Source organism: Osmerus eperlanus, chromosome 6 (genome assembly GCF_963692335.1).
Source record: "Osmerus eperlanus chromosome 6, fOsmEpe2.1, whole genome shotgun sequence".
Taxonomy (NCBI): Eukaryota; Metazoa; Chordata; class Actinopteri; order Osmeriformes; family Osmeridae; genus Osmerus; species Osmerus eperlanus.
This window is the reverse complement of record NC_085023.1, coordinates 4,326,244-4,343,041: the sequence shown is the minus strand read 5'-3', so window position 1 is coordinate 4,343,041 and position 16,798 is coordinate 4,326,244. Positions and strand designations below refer to the sequence as shown.

Below are 16,798 nucleotides of genomic sequence, written 5' to 3'. Positions count from 1 at the left end.
GGCGCGTTGGCTGCCAACGGCGCGTCCCACGAGCCCTCTACCTAATATGCCCGTTTAGGCATTGCGGGGCAGGCTGGACGGGCCGGTCTGGACCTCTTAGAATAGGGCCCGACATCCCATGGGTCGTCCTGCTCCACAGGAGGGGAGACCGGCATGGGAACACCCATAATGCTAGCCACATGGGCTATCAGGATGGGGAAGTCGGCGCTCCTGGATAGACGAGAGGAGGCGGGAGGGGCGGGAGCCGGTTCCTCGTCCTCCTCTGAGGCCGAGCTCGACACGCCCCCTGCTCCCTCAGAGACGGAGAGGGGGGCCGAGTGCAAGATGTTCTGCAGGAACTCCTCCACAGGAGGGTCCTGCCCCAGAACCATCTTGCCAGCCACCTCGGGAGGCCTAGGTCGTTCGACCCTGAGCTCTCCTCATCGGAGAGCAGGGCGGAGACCACGTCCACGAGGGGCTCTTCCACCTGGAAGTACTCGTGACGCTTACGCCTCTCCGTTTCAGAGAGCCTGGCGCACTCAGCACACTCCGGGGAATTCACCAAGCCGTCTGGCGTGCCGAGGTCCCAGGCACACGAAGCAAAATTCGTGGCGGTCCCCTTCGGCCTCCAGGTGACGGCACCTGCACTGAGCTCTTAAAAGAGCTTTGCGCGGCAGAGGTGGTATGGAAAAACTCATTTTAATACTCTTTAATCTCATCAAAATTCAGAACAACCCGTGCTGAATTTTTGGGGAGGATGAGTGACGGCTGTCACCCCTGCCTTGACTGGGGCGTTAGCCACCGATGGCGCATCCCATGAGCCCTGCACATAGTCTGCCAGTCTCGGCATAGTGGGGCATAAGGGCTTCGAGGCCTTACTGCGTTTTGCATGAGGGCCGACATCCCACGGGTCATCTTCCTCCACAGGAGGAGAGGCCGGCAGCGGAACGCCCATGATTTCGGCTGCCTTCGCGATGACAGCCGGGAAGTCTGCCCTGCGAGACAACGCGGAGGAGACGGGAGGGGCGGGAGCCGGCTCTTCGTCATCCTCTGAGGTCGAGGTCAACTCGCGCCCTTTTACCTCAGAGAAGTGCGGGGGGGTTGAACGCAACACGCTTGGGCAGAAAGCCTCCACAGGAGGGTCCCGCCCAGACGCGTGCACCTCAATAGCCGCCTCGAGGTGGTCCTCAATTTCTGAACTCTCCTCCTCGGAGAGCAGAGACCACATCTTCGAGGGGCTCCTCCACCTGAAAAAAGTCGTGACGCAGCCGCCTCTCCGAAACGGAGAGGCCAGCGCACGACAAGCAGACAGGAGGGTTCACCAGACCGTCCCTGGCATGCCGAGGTCCCAAGCAGACTAAACAAAATTTGTGGTGGTCTCCATCAGCCTCCAAGAAACGGCACCGGCATTGGGCTCTTAAAAGAGCCTTGCGCGGAAGCGGTGGAATGGAAAAGCTAATTTCAAAAATTCTTTAATCTTCAAGCCACTAAATTCGAGCAACCGTGCTGAATTTTTTGGGAGGATGAGTGACGGCTGTCACCCCCTTATATAGAGCACCTGTGTGAGTGACAGGTGTGTGTATATTTTGATCTTCAGTCATTAGCTGCACTAGGCAGCGGGTAAACCAATAGGAGCAGAGCTCCCCTATGGGGCGGAGCTCCACGAAATAGAACCTGGTCAGCTAGTAGTAGAAGTATGTGCAACAAGTTTGAAGTTTGTATGGTCTATTTTGACAAAGATATTGAAGAAACACTTCACACACACAATTGTGTGTATTCAAACGTCTGCTAGGTTTTTCGGCATTCAGGCTCTCTACTCTTTTACCCCGGTCCCTAAATATGACACGGAGCCTGAACTGGGGTACGAATATGAATGTCCATGAGATGTCTATGCTGTATGTGTTCTGTTGCCCCTCCAGCGTCGCTGTTGTGCAGGCGAGAGACACAAACATGAGTTTTCAAGTAAACTCTCTCCTGTTTTTTTTACCCTGGACGGCTCTCTGTGTCACAGTAGCGGCCTGACCTTGAGGACAGACCCTGTGTATTATTTACATCAGCAGGTGTGTCCTCGGTGCCTTGTGAGATTATGTGTCTCAGTACACAATTGTATAGTGGTCTTTGCATTCATTCATCCATCCATGCCACATTAATGTATGTTATTGGCGCCTTAAAGGAGGAGCGACTGGATGAACAAAGAGAGGAGAGGAGGGTGGGTAGACGAGACGACAAAACGCAGGAGAGAATGGCTCCACCCCCGAGTTTGTCGCCACCTACGATTGGATCAAGACCCAACCGACATTGTGACCAATGAAAGCCGTTTACCATCAGCTAGCCTATAAGTCTGTACTCTGACAGACGCTTTTCACTCCTCATTTAAACAGAAATATCGCGAAGATGAGCGGAAGAGGCAAAACCGGAGGCAAAGCCAGGGCTAAGGCCAAGACCAGGTCATCCCGCGCCGGGCTCCAGTTCCCCGTGGGTCGTGTTCACAGGCTTCTCCGCAAGGGCAACTATGCGCAGCGTGTGGGAGCTGGTGCACCCGTCTACCTGGCAGCCGTGCTCGAGTACCTCACCGCTGAGATCCTGGAGTTGGCCGGGAACGCGGCTCGTGACAACAAGAAGACTCGTATCATCCCCCGTCACCTGCAGCTGGCCGTACGCAACGACGAGGAACTCAACAAACTTCTCGGTGGCGTTACGATCGCTCAGGGTGGAGTGCTGCCCAACATCCAGGCGGTTCTTCTCCCCAAGAAGACCGAGAAGGCCGTTAAGGCCAAGTAAAGACTAAACCTTTGTTTCACGTTCCCCAAAGGCTCTTTTAAGAGCCACTCACTACACTCTTCAAAGGCGCATTGTATTTCAATTCTTATCAAGTTTGGTGGACTCTTTAAAGGAAAGCTACAATACATATATAAACCAAGACGTATAGCCACACTGAAACCCCTTCATTAAGTTCCAGCACTAAACCTAAATGGTTTACTGTGCTGCTCAAGCTGCATGTCCGCGTACAAACGTTGTAGAAGCGGGTTCATTCCTTACAGAAAGTTTGGAAAAGGCTCAATTGCTTTTGGTCAATATGCTCAGCGATTTTACATATTTGAATGCTTGTATTCATGTATGGGTTGTCTTTGGTGTGTACACGCTCTAAGTCACAAGCACGTTCTTAAATACAGAAATTAGTTTAATTTACACATTCATTAATCACCTGCCCGCCACCGCGCAGCGGTGCAACGGATGGAGGATGGGGACGGAGCCAGAAGGTTTAAAGTGTGGGCGGGAACGGACGTCCGATCAGTCTGCTCGGAGTCCGATCAGCGGACGACAAGCAGACCATACTTCCTTATCGTTCAAACTCGTAGACGAGAAGACAAGTATCATAATGGCAAGAACCAAGCAGACAGCTCGTAAATGTACGTGTGGCAGCAGCTAATAGTTTATGTCTGGTTTGTTGTTTTTATTTATTTTTACAAAATGTACCTGCAGAAATCATGTTGGAACCTTCTGTTTGAGTAAGTTCATGTGTATATTTTAAGTACAAAATGTACATGCGGGGAATGTAGTGCAAATATAATAAAATATTGTACCACTGTAGTTGAGGTCAAACAAAATGTTAATGACACAGTTATAAAAGTATTTGAAAGTGTAATAACACTTAATGACATCTTTATGACAAGTGAAAATGTTACCACTGTAGTCGAGGGCAAGGAAAATATTCATGACACTGTTATAAAAGCATTTGACAGTGTTAAAGCACTGAATGACATCTTTATACCAATTCCAAATGTTACCACTGTAGTTCAGGTAAAAAATATGTTCATGACACAGTTATAAAAGCATTTGACAGTGTAATAACACTTAATGACATCTTTATGACAAGTGACAATGCTACCACTGTAGTTGAGGTCAAGGAAAATATTCATGACACTGTTATACAAGCATTAGACAGTGTTATAGCACTTAATTACATCTTTATGCCAATTCCAAATTGTACCACTGAAGTTGAAGTTAAAAAAAAATCATGACAGTTATAAAAGCATTTGACAGTGTAATAACACTTAATGACATATTTATGACAAGTGAAAATGTTACCACTGTACTTGAGGTCAAGGAAAATATTCATGACACAATTTTAATATAAAAGTAAGGGCGTCAGGTGGCTGAGCGGTGAGGGAGTCGGGCTAGTAATCAGAAGGTTGCTGGTTTGATCCCTGGCTCTGCCAAATTACGTTGTGTCCTTGGGCAAGGCACTTCACCCTACTTGCCTCGGGGGAATGTCCCTGTACTTACTGTAAGTCGCTCTGGATAAGAGCGTCTGCTAAATGACTAAATGTAAATGTATAATGGTCTCATGACAGCCATTGTCAAAACCAACCACATATGACAGTAGTATTTAATCCTAACACATAAAGCTAAATACACTGCTCTAAAAAAAATTATGGACCACGTAATCACCACAATATTACACCGTCATTTAAACTTCAGGGATATCAATCTGTCCAGTTAGGAAGCATAAGCAATTGTGAATCAATGTCACCTGTTTTGGTCCAAATGAAAGTGACAACAGGTGCCCTGGAGAGGCAACAGCGAGACAACCTCACATAAAGGGAGGTCAGGTGGCTGAGCGGTTAGGGAGTCGGGCTATTAATCAGAAGGTTGTTGGTTCAATTCCCGGCCATGCAAAATGACGTTGTGTCCTTGGGCAAGGCACTTCACCCTACTTGCCTCTGGGAGACTGTCCCACATATAATAGCCCATAACATTTATTTTTAAATCATATTACTTAAAAAATACAGAAGTATAACATTTTAAGACAAGAACCAAATGAGTCCACTTAAATGATGTAGACTGTTTCCTAATACCTCCAACACTTTGTTCCCACTACATATTCTCATTTTCTCCAGACCCCGCCGGATGCCACTTGACAGAGTGGACATCATTTTTGTCCAACGGAAAATAATGCCAGAAGACTACTCAACGTGCACAATTATTCATGTCTACCCATTTCTGTATGTCCCACTTCCTTCCAATGCCAAATGTCAACAGGCAAGATATGGACAAATCTGCTGTAGTAGGAATGCAATTTTTAACTACCTGTAGAGTTTAGAGAACATTTCTCTGGGTGTGTGGTCGACTTCCCTTGTTGTCCTTGAGGAGCAGCAGGAGGGAGAGCCCACAGCAGTACACCAAGCTCTTCACTATCATCACAGTGTAAACCAGAGAGGCCAGGTTCACACTGCACATGAACTGCAAGAGTTCTGGAAAAGAAAGAAATTAAATTATACCATACATATTGACATATACTGACCAATCAATCTATTTCTCCCAAGGCAACATATAAAGATTCATGTGATAGTAATGATGAATTGCGTACTCTTCAAGAAACAAAAGCACATGAAATCTACTGATAAATATGATTCAATAAACAGCATTCTAACATGTTTTTTAAATGAAAAATATTCTATAAAATACAGACAAAGTATGTATTGTTTATAAACAATTTACAGTTGAACTATACATTTGTTCAACCATCAAGAATACGGATGGCGTGAGAGACTTGTGTATGATTTTTGGTGTAGAGGCAGCCGTGGTAAAAGAAGATTCATCTGAGATAAATTAGATGGGCCAGAGCAATATTATAATTCTGTGATAAAGTAATTTGAGAATAAAAAAATATAAATTGTAAATAACTTTGAATAGATAAATATACTTAGGTGAGCCTACTTTTTGTCCTATCAAGAGATGAGAAAATAGGTACATGAATTGAATAAAAATAAATCTTCTTTGTTTACTTTTTGTTATGTCAGCAACAGCCACTTCATGCTTTACAGTACAGCTGTACTTTTTTGATTTAGCATCTTCGTTCTTGATGATGATCACACTAGTCACTCTCCCGTCCTCCCTCTGCTCCAGCTCTTCTCTCTCTGCTTCAGGCACCTCCACCAACCAGCCGTCTTCTCTCTCCATCTTCCATGAAAATGTCACCAAGTCTGGGAACATGTCACTGGCCTGACACAGCAGGGTTGTCCTCTTATTTGTTTGGTTCTTGGGAGCTTGATAGGCCGTCACTTTTGGTTTTTTTACATTGTTGTCTGATGGTAAGATAAATGAAGAAGAAAATACGACCACTCTAATTCATCATTGAGTACAGTATGTGAAATTAAAATGTGCAAAACATATTAAGTTCACTGCAGATTGCTTGAGTCTTTTACATAATGTAGATTTTGAACTGTGCCTGAAAATAAAATAAAATATGTCCATTACAGCCACTGTATGTACACAAAAACAAACTGCATGCAAGATAATTTACATTATATTAAGTTCATCCTTGTACATTCTGGGTAGTGTTCTGGGCTCTGGGAAACACTTGATGATCATAATGATTAAAGATGTGATGGCTTCACTCATGAACAACATTTTACTTAAAATCACTGTCCTTAAAATTACTTAATAAACAAAGGTGTGAAGATTACAAAATAATTTATTTAGACATCATTTCATTGATTGTGGGAATTTAATGTCTCTAGTACAACACCTGAAGAAGAGTATCAATTAAATGTTTTAAATGTTTCTTTGTCTGGTAACATGCTATGTTTTACAAACATTACCACATAGAAAGATTCACTAAATGATAATGTAAACTTGATAATACAAATAATTATATCTTACCAGTAACGTAAAGTCTAGTCCCAGGACCAAAGACGTAGTCCACAGTGAAATGCCCCATACCTTTAAGTTGGCTGTTGGATGCAGTCAGGGGTATAGGCGTGGTTATTCATTATTTCAACAATCTAAATATCTTATGTATAAACTAGCACCATTTAAAGCAAAGGTAAACTGCGTACATACATATTTCTACATAAACATATGTAAACATTGTTAGACCACATAAGAAATAATTGGGCCTGATATGGCCTTGCTAAATGTATGATTATTCCACCTACCAGATGTTTTCCATTATTCCATTTAATGTGAGACCATTTACTATGTATCCTCTACACAGTCATTGCTGTCACTTCACTTGTAAGTGTACAACTCCTCTATAAAAGGGAGTCTGCACGCCTCTATAATAGTAATCCCACACCATCACATTTGAACTTCTCAGCCAGACTGAGGCACTTCCTGGCTGTGTTCTGCTATGTAGACAGTTATGTTACTACATGACAGATTACGGTTTAAGTTTGTCTTCACTCGTTTGTGAAATTCATCCGTCACATATTTCAAAATATACACTGGATCAGTAATAAAATGTTAATTATATTTGTACACTTGGGTCTGACCTGAAAAATGGCTTAAATGGTTTACACATAACTCCTCAAGGCAAATTATAAAGCAGTAATTGGAAAAGGATCCCAAATAGGATTTACAACAAATGCTTCTAAATCAAACTCCATAGCCTGGTTGATGTGCTTTTGGCCCTTTCAAACAGTTTGGAATTTGCTGGAATTTGTACTACTTGGCAACGGCCAGGATGAAAGCATTCTCGACATAACTAAAATTCCAGTAGATCACCCTTAACATTATCTCCTTCCAAGACATATATTATTTTGGGAGGTTTTAAAATGCAGAAAAAGGTTGAAAGAGAGAGTGGGTCAGGTTGGTACCAACCCATGCTGTTGGAATTGGCTGTACTTGGAGGATTGCATTATTATCCACCAGCCTTCTATATGTGTGAGGGTTGTGGAACTTTGTTGGGTAGCTGGCTGTTGTGTACTCGTAAAGTGGGAGAGCTTTGGAAACAACCCTGCATGACTGAGACTGCTCAGAAATCAAATCTATCTAGATGAAGCCCAGACAGTTTTTGAACAGGGTATCAGAGACAGTTGTCACTGTGGGGCCTACTACTCCTCCAGCAGGCACAGTAGTAGGTGGCAGAGTGGGACCGTTCAACTGACTTAATCTCCAACTCATAGTTGTTCTCCCTTTTCAAGACTGAGAAGTCATCTATTTGAGGATGACCGAAACGTGAATAAATGTTTCCATTACTGTTATGAATAACTAGAATCAGAACAAAAGGCTCCCCTGCTCTTTCCTGGTACCAGTAGACATAAGAACCACCACACTGCTCAGTGCCTCTGCAGCTGAAGGAGACACTAACACCCTCTATGCTTATCCATGACTTTGGCTCCTGGAACAACTGGTCTCCAGCTACAGCTGTTGACCAGAGAAAAAATCAAACTTTAGCTTGTGAACACAGCTGTCAATGTCACATTTACAGTATGTGTGGAATACTCACCTAAGCAAAGGATAGACGTAAAAGCACTGAAAACAAGGAACATTTCTACACCATTAAACAGTCAACTGTTGTAACTGAAGTTGTTTAGGTCTTTGTTCAGTGTGGGCAGAGAGATGAAGATGTAATGGGGTGTGTGGTTTCAGAAAGTTAATCTAACCTCATGTCACGTGTCCACCTTGCTTTAATCCTCTATTTGTTGAGATAATTGACTAGTATTTTCTCTAAGCTGCGTAAAAAGATAAGCTATACAAATTGACTTGGACCAACTGTTTGGGAGCATGTTCAACAAGTTAAATCGAACTTTGGCTAGAGTGAAATAAATACGGTCTAATGCATATGATTAATCATCTGTCAATCCAACTGTGGTTAAACAGTCTCACCATGTTTCCAATAAGTAACATCACTGCCTTCATTAGAAAACCATGAACGCTTTCACCACAACTTCCATCTACACAGTTTCAAAAACAGTGTGAGCAGCACCTGTGTTTCATCTAACTAGTATGTGCCAGAGAGAAACACATTCAATTCTATCATGCAATTATAATAAGATTAAAGATTTTTATAAAGAAAAAAAAAATGTGTTCCCATTTTATTTTAGTTGATAGAATGACATATGTCTTTCTTGTCGTTTTTACATATGACAGTATTAGAAGTAGTTATTAGTAGTATTAATAGTATACAATCATGGGGTTCATTGAAAATGTACATACACACTGGCTAGTTTATTAGATGTACACATCTAGCATGTGCTCAGACCTCTATTTTCCTCAGAACCGACAGAATCTGTTCCTGTCACTATTATGAGACAATATGATGTAGTCAATACAGACACATTGACATTATGCAGATGAGGCAGCCATACATTCATACAGTAAACAGCCATTCAATCTTCATCCCAAAGAAGCTTTATTGGGTTGAAGACAGTCAGGTATGCTGAACTTATGATAACAAGTAAATCAGTAGCTTTATGCAGTCATACCCAGATAATGGCTTTTGTGTTTATTTGTCCACAAGAAGGTGGTCTTGCACACACTTACACTCTCCTATTTATGTATTGGAACTATGCTGTTTCTGCTGCACAATAACAACACATGAAAACATGATTAAAAGATGAACATGGAGCAGAAGTAAAACATTTGACCTTTTATTTGTGTCTGTTTCAATATGTATGTGTTTTACCATTTAAAGATAAAAGCACTTTTAGGGTTCCATCTTCCTATTTTAAGCAAGTATAAGTGTTGGGACAATTTAATTTAAATAAGTTTAAAACTATGACGATGTTCTTCTTTCAAGGTAGTTTTAAAAATGTCATCATTTCATCTTACTACATTATTTGTAATGACAGCTATTCTGTTGCTGTTATGTTATATGAGAGAAGCTTGCCGAACACTGTCTTTCAATGTACAGTTCATAGTATTTATTATTTGATTTAAAGAAAGAGTAATAGGTTTAGATATAAAAGCAATTAAACTATATTTTGATTGGAAACTTCTAGATATATACAATGTCAGGATACTAACAGTTGATGTGTGAGAAAAACACTAATATGTACAATGAATATTCATCGTCTCACCATGTTTCCAGTATACATCACCTCAGCTTGCACAAAAAATATTTTCAATATGTGGCAGAATTATTTGTAACAATAATCTTCCTGTAATCTAATTGTTATATTTTCACAAATAAAGAATATCAAGTATATGTATCAGCATACTCGTAGAGTAAAGACATATTTGGCAAGGATATGATAGGGATATCACAAGTAATCCCCGTAGCTGCATGCCTCACCTGTTTTTTGTCCACAATATGGTGATATTGCACAATGTTGTTAGTGGTTGTTCACGACAGTGAAGAGCAACTACTTTTTCATTATATGTTGCAATGATTTGATGGTGTGAAAGCACAGTAGTTATAATGTCCTGTAAAGGTGTAATCAATATCCTTGATCCTTTGTCCACTTGCATTAGGCCATTGCTTTTTAAGTTAAATTAATGAAGTATTGTTCTTAACCATATCTCAATAAAGTGTTGTTTAAGCTTCCCTTGTGAATATTTAGTAATTTTTCTAAATGTGCATTTATTAGGAAACATTATTTAGAATACACTGTGTAATGTGGTAAATATGGAAAAGGTTGTCACCGTTTATTTAAAAAAACAAACACCGTCATAATCATCATAAATCATCATCATTAAACAATGTTTTCAAACTCATCCGTACCATAAATGATCAATAGATTAAACTGTGGTTGAACTGTCGTATCATGTCAGCGTTTATTAGAAAACCATAAACACTTCACCACATCTTCCAAACAACAGTGTGAGCTGCACCTGTGTTTCATCTGGGCCTAACTAATATGTGCATTAGAGAGAGGAGAAAAAAATGATTTGAACATGCAATTATAATGTTAGGCTATTAACAATTTAAAATGTTTTTGCTTATTTCATTTTTGTTGAAATGTTGTCATTCCAAAGCCATTACAAAACTGCAAAAACTGTGCTGTCATAGAAAATAAACTGATAGCCTACAATGCATTATGTTTCAACATAATACCCGTTGGTGTCTCCTTACCTAATATAGATTACTGAGCCATGAACATAATATAGATTACTGAGCCATGAACATTATATAGATTACTGAGCCATGAACACTATATAGATTACTGAGCCATGAACATAATATAGATTACTGAGCCATGAACATTATATAGATTACTGAGCCATGAACATAATATAGATTACTGAGCCATGAACATTATATAGATTACTGAGCCATGAACACTATATAGATTACTGAGCCATGAACACTATATAGATTACTGAGCCATGAACACTATATAGATTACTGAGCCATGAACATTATATAGATTACTGAGCCATGAACATTATATAGATTACTGAGCCATGAACATAATATAGATTACTGAGCCATGAACATTATATAGATTACTGAGCCATGAACATAATATAGATTACTGAGCCATGAACATAATATAGATTACTGAGCCATGAACACTATATAGATTACTGAGCCATGAACATTATATAGATTACTGAGCCATGAACATTATATAGATTACTGAGCCATGAACATTATATAGATTACTGAGCCATGAACACTATATAGATTACTGAGCCATGAACATTATATAGATTACTGAGCCATGAACATTATATAGATTACTGAGCCATGAACATAATATAGATTACTGAGCCATGAACATTATATAGATTACTGAGCCATGAACATAATATAGATTACTGAGCCATGAACATAATATAGATTACTGAGCCATGAACATTATATAGATTACTGAGCCATGAACATAATATAGATTACTGAGCCATGAACATAATATAGATTACTGAGCCATGAACATTATATAGATTACTGAGCCATGAACACTATATAGATTACTGAGCCATGAACACTATATAGATTACTGAGCCATGAACATTATATAGATTACTGAGCCATGAACACTATATAGATTACTGAGCCATGAACATAATATAGATTACTGAGCCATGAACATTATATAGATTACTGAGCCATGAACACTATATAGATTACTGAGCCATGAACACTATATAGATTACTGAGCCATGAACATAATATAGATTACTGAGCCATGAACATTATATAGATTACTGAGCCATGAACACTATATAGATTACTGAGCCATGAACACTATATAGATTACTGAGCCATGAACATTATATAGATTACTGAGCCATGAACATAATATAGATTACTGAGCCATGAACATTATATAGATTACTGAGCCATGAACACTATATAGATTACTGAGCCATGAACATAATATAGATTACTGAGCCATGAACACTATATAGATTACTGAGCCATGAACATTATATAGATTACTGAGCCATGAACATTATATAGATTACTGAGCCATGAACATTATATAGATTACTGAGCCATGAACATTATATAGATTACTGAGCCATGAACATTATATAGATTACTGAGCCATGAACATTATATAGATTACTGAGCCATGAACATTATATAGATTACTGAGCCATGAACATTATATAGATTACTGAGCCATGAACATTATATAGATTACTGAGCCATGAACATTATATAGATTACTGAGCCATGAACATTATATAGATTACTGAGCCATGAACATTATATAGATTACTGAGCCATGAACATTATATAGATTACTGAGCCATGAACATTATATAGATTACTGAGCCATGAACACTATATAGATTACTGAGCCATGAACATTATATAGATTACTGAGCCATGAACATAATATAGATTACTGAGCCATGAACATTATATAGATTACTGAGCCATGAACATAATATAGATTACTGAGCCATGAACATTATATAGATTACTGAGCCATGAACATTATATAGATTACTGAGCCATGAACATTATATAGATTACTGAGCCATGAACATTATATAGATTACTGAGCCATGAACATAATATAGATTACTGAGCCATGAACATTATATAGATTACTGAGCCATGAACATTATATAGATTACTGAGCCATGAACATAATATAGATTACTGAGCCATGAACATTATATAGATTACTGAGCCATGAACATTATATAGATTACTGAGCCATGAACATAATATAGATTACTGAGCCATGAACACTATATAGATTACTGAGCCATGAACATTATATAGATTACTGAGCCATGAACATGGAATTGATTTGCTTTGGCTTAAATATATTTGTCAAATGTATCAAAAATATTTATCTGATGGCCTTACTATATTTTTGTTAATTCGAATCGTGCTATTATAATTGTCATATAATTATGTAACTTTGAATTATTGATCAATTGCATCTTGAAATTCTATGGAAAGATTTGATAATGTTTGGAAAATCTTTACTTTTAATGATGGCTAATCTCAACAAATAAGACGACAGACAGTACTGCACTTCAGCGATGCAAAAGTGCCATTAAAGAAGCATACCTGTTTAATGGACATGTCGTTTACAAGACAAGTGATGCACTCCATGTGTATTATTTTACTTTAACAACTGTAATAGGCCTACAAGAATGTCTAACATAAAAATATATATATAAAAAAAAAATAGAAACAGATCCTTACCAAATGCTCTTAATTATTCTGGGACTAAACTGAACGTTAGAGTTGCTTCCAGACACTACTTTATAACATACATGATTTACTTTTAAAATACTTAAAATTCTAAATATTCTGTATAGAATTTGCAACAATGTGTTGTCATGTCATTTCACTGCAATCGCTTATTAGACTTGGCTTCCTGGAAACATGGTGAGGCAGTTTAACCACAGTTTGACTGACAGATCATTCATTGCATGCATTTTCATCTTGCATTTTCAATCTTGCACACTAATCTTTGTTTAAACATATGCCATTTTATGGGTGTAAATATAGCATGTTTTAACCTGTGCTAAGTAAGCTATAGTATAAAAAAATTAAATAATAACTAATTCAAATCTGTTGATCAAGCTGTGGTTAAATTGCCTCAAATGGTTTCAAGTCAGAAACACCTTACCCTTTATTACTTTTCATCAAAAGAGATTAGGCCTATTATTTTTCAGCTTCCACTGACAATTAATTACAAATATTATTATCATATTTTTGGTCATAATGATGACCTTCCTATTCCAGAGTACCTATGTGGAAGTATACATAGAATATATAGTTGCATCCCGTATTAATATTGTATTGCTGTTAAACTGTACAATAAAATATCTCATAGGCTTTTTTTAAATGTACACCGTATATGACATCAAACGAGAGTTTATTTTCAAAGACACGTTTTAGCAAATCACATAGGCTAATAGACCTTAGTGGATAATGGGCATGACCTAAGAATGGCACAGGCCTGTGTTTACATATTGTCAGTAAATTGTTTTGTATTGAAATGTATTATCTAATTTAATTTCAATATTCCATGTCTAAACAGTTGTTTAAAGATGATTAAGTTATGCATAGGTCACACCTGTTTCTCAGGCATTTTATTTTAAAAAGCTTGCATTAAATGTACACTTCTGAACAAAATGGAGTTAGGCTTAACTGAAGTTCGGGAGAAGAATATCGCACCTCAAATTCTCCTTCACTCCAATCAAGTCATTCGCATTATCGCATCAGTCCAGCCGAAGGTGCGAGGAATGCGACTTGAAACTCCCCTTTCTCCAATGAGACATTTCCACATGTATTTCCTCTATATTCCTCCGTCTTTGTGCTCGCATGTTTTGTCGCACTCCTTCCCCTCATTAGCGAACGACCCATCACTACTGGAGAATGACACTCTTGTCTCCACAGGACGCTAGGTTTGTCTCTGCTACCAGCCTCCTCCAGCTGCACCAGGCTTGGCTATGCTCCCAGTCTCTACATCCACCGGGATCACCGTGCTACCAGCCCCATCATTCTAATAAACATCTTAAACTTCAAGTGTTGGTATGTTATTGCACTTGTGAATATAAAGTAGGAGAGCATATGTAGGCTACTCAAGCATTCTTACACTGTAAAAAAAAAAAAATAACGGTGAAAGACTGTAAAGTAGGCTAGCAACAGTAAAAAACTGTAAATGATAAAACATGAAACAACTGTTGAATTAACAGAAGTAGGCTACTGTTGATGTAAATACAAGAAAGTTTGATAACTTTTGCATTATTGCTTTGTAAAAACTACACCTAAGCCTACACAAAATCACTGTTTACATTTAGTCATTTAGCAGACGCTCTTATCCAGATCGACTTACAGTAGCCTAAGACATTGCCTCAAGGGACATTCCCTTGAGGCAAGAAGGGTGAAGTGCCTTTCGATAGGCCTACATTTGCTAGATCATTCTTTCAACTTATGTAAATATTCAATAAGTGCATACATTGTCTGTTGTTTTTTTTATTAGTAATCATGTGCCGTTGGCAACACTGTTGCAGCTGTGCAGTTTATCGTGGCTGCAATGTCATGGGGCGAGCGACACAGCGTCATGTTGAAAGGAGCGAATGGAGAGAGGCGCGACTCAACGGAAACAAGCAGCCTACAATGAAGTTTAGGGTTTGAGTTGAATGCAACTAAGTTAACAAACAGTAGACAAAATGAAACAGGAAAGGATGGAAATTAGATCCAAGGATCTAATTTTTTTCACACACACTGTGAAAGGAAAGGGGAACATAGAAGCCTAAACAGAGTAGATGAAAGCAGAGTACAATATTGTACAGTAGAGTAGGCTATAGTTAGCCTGACGTTGTCATACTCATAATTCTAGTCAGAATATGAGTCTGAAACCGCTCCGTTGGGCTGTGAGTATGGGGCGTGTTTCAACCGAACCCGGAAAAAATGCCTCTTCACTCAATTGGATAGACCTACAACCAATCAGAGCAACGTAGTATGTTGTTTGTTGAAAACAAATTCAACCCAAGTGCTCTTTGGTGATGTGGTTGATTACGTTACTGTTGATCATCTGTTCATCATCGTATAAAGCCATAAATAAATAAAGACAATTGTCACGGCGGGCTAAGTTTGGCTGGCACCCAGGCTAGGCTATTGTAGAAAAACTCAGGAACTGAAACTGGACTTTGGTTCAGTGAAAGCTGAAATTGAGACTGTTAATATGTTGCTGCATGTACCCATCTCGGCGGACAGCCTCAGTTCAATCCACTCAACAACACAGGATTCGACACTGCAGAGACTCATTGAAACCATACAACAAGGTTGGCCAAATGACCAGTCAAAGACACAGAGCGAAATCAGACCATACTTTTTCATTTCAGGATGAACTGACTCACCAAGACGGAATCGTGTTTTGGGGTGAACGTGTCATCATACCTGATGCGCTAAGGAGAGACATCACGTGCCACCTACAGTCCTCTTATCTTGTGGTGGAAGCACCATAAAGAAACACTGGTCTCCCATGAAATGCCAAACAGACCATGGGCTAAGGTAGGCACAGATCATTTTTTTTTTTTTTACATCAAGTAGCCTACTATCTTATCACTGTAGATTATTACTCAGGTTATTATTACTTACTGTAAGTCGCTCTGGATAAGAGCATCTGCTAGATGACTAAATGTTAATTTCTGGGAAATTGACTAGCTTGCAGACACAAAATCTACAACTGTGATAAGGAAACTGAATGCTCACTTTGCCAGACAAGGCATCCCTGATATTGTCATCTCGGACAACGAACCACACTCATCGCAATAATTCCAAACATTCAGCGAACGGTGGGAATTCCTGCATAAGACTTTTTCACCTGCACAAGCTCAGAGCAATGGCAGAGTGGAATCAGCCGTCAAAACAGCCAAGAGACTTTTGCACAAAGCCAAAATGGCTGGACAGGATCCTTACCTTGCTCTTCTGGATCAACGTAACACACCATCACAAAGCCTGGACAGCAGTCTAGCACAAAGACTTCTCAGTCGCCGCACCAGAACACTGCTGCCCACGAAAGCAAGCCTTCTGCAGCCAAAAGTCGAACAGGCACAGCAAAGACTAAGAAGTAACCAACTACGCCAGTCTGTCTACTACAACAGATAAGCCAGAGATCTGGACACATTGAAACCAAGGGACTGTGTGCAAATACAACCT

General features: G+C 39.4%; 2 protein-coding genes across 2 annotated transcripts; one reads left to right on the top strand and one right to left on the bottom strand.

Moving 5' to 3' along the window:
• Positions 1–2,363: 2,363 nt before the first annotated feature.
• On the top strand, positions 2,364–2,780 carry LOC134021965 (histone H2A). The gene has a single exon (XM_062463088.1). It carries the CDS (start codon positions 2,374–2,376, stop codon positions 2,758–2,760), a length of 387 nt encoding a protein of 128 aa, XP_062319072.1. The 5' UTR covers positions 2,364–2,373; the 3' UTR covers positions 2,761–2,780.
• Positions 2,781–3,756: 976 nt separating this feature from the next.
• On the bottom strand, positions 3,757–8,255 carry LOC134022738 (immunoglobulin lambda-1 light chain-like). The gene is made up of 5 exons (XM_062464489.1): positions 8,213–8,255; positions 7,815–8,130; positions 6,646–6,716; positions 5,769–6,068; positions 3,757–5,234 (listed from the first exon to the last, which is right to left on the bottom strand). The coding sequence occupies exons 1-5, from the start codon at positions 8,253–8,255 to the stop codon at positions 5,080–5,082; spliced, it is 885 nt and encodes a 294-aa protein (XP_062320473.1). The 3' UTR covers positions 3,757–5,079.
• Positions 8,256–16,798: the final 8,543 nt, after the last annotated feature.

Coding starts and splice junctions, on each gene's coding strand:
- LOC134021965 (XM_062463088.1), top strand. CDS start 2,374: ATGAGCGGAAGAGGCAAAACCGGAGGCAAAGCCAGGGCTAAGGCCAAG.
- LOC134022738 (XM_062464489.1), bottom strand. CDS start 8,255: ATGTTCCTTGTTTTCAGTGCTTTTACGTCTATCCTTTGCTTAG. Junction 6,069..6,645: donor GACTAGACTTTACGTTACTG/GTAAGATATAAT, acceptor TCTTACCATCAG/ACAACAATGTAAAAAAACCA. Junction 5,235..5,768: donor TGTTGCTGACATAACAAAAA/GTAAACAAAGAA, acceptor TTTCTTTTCCAG/AACTCTTGCAGTTCATGTGC.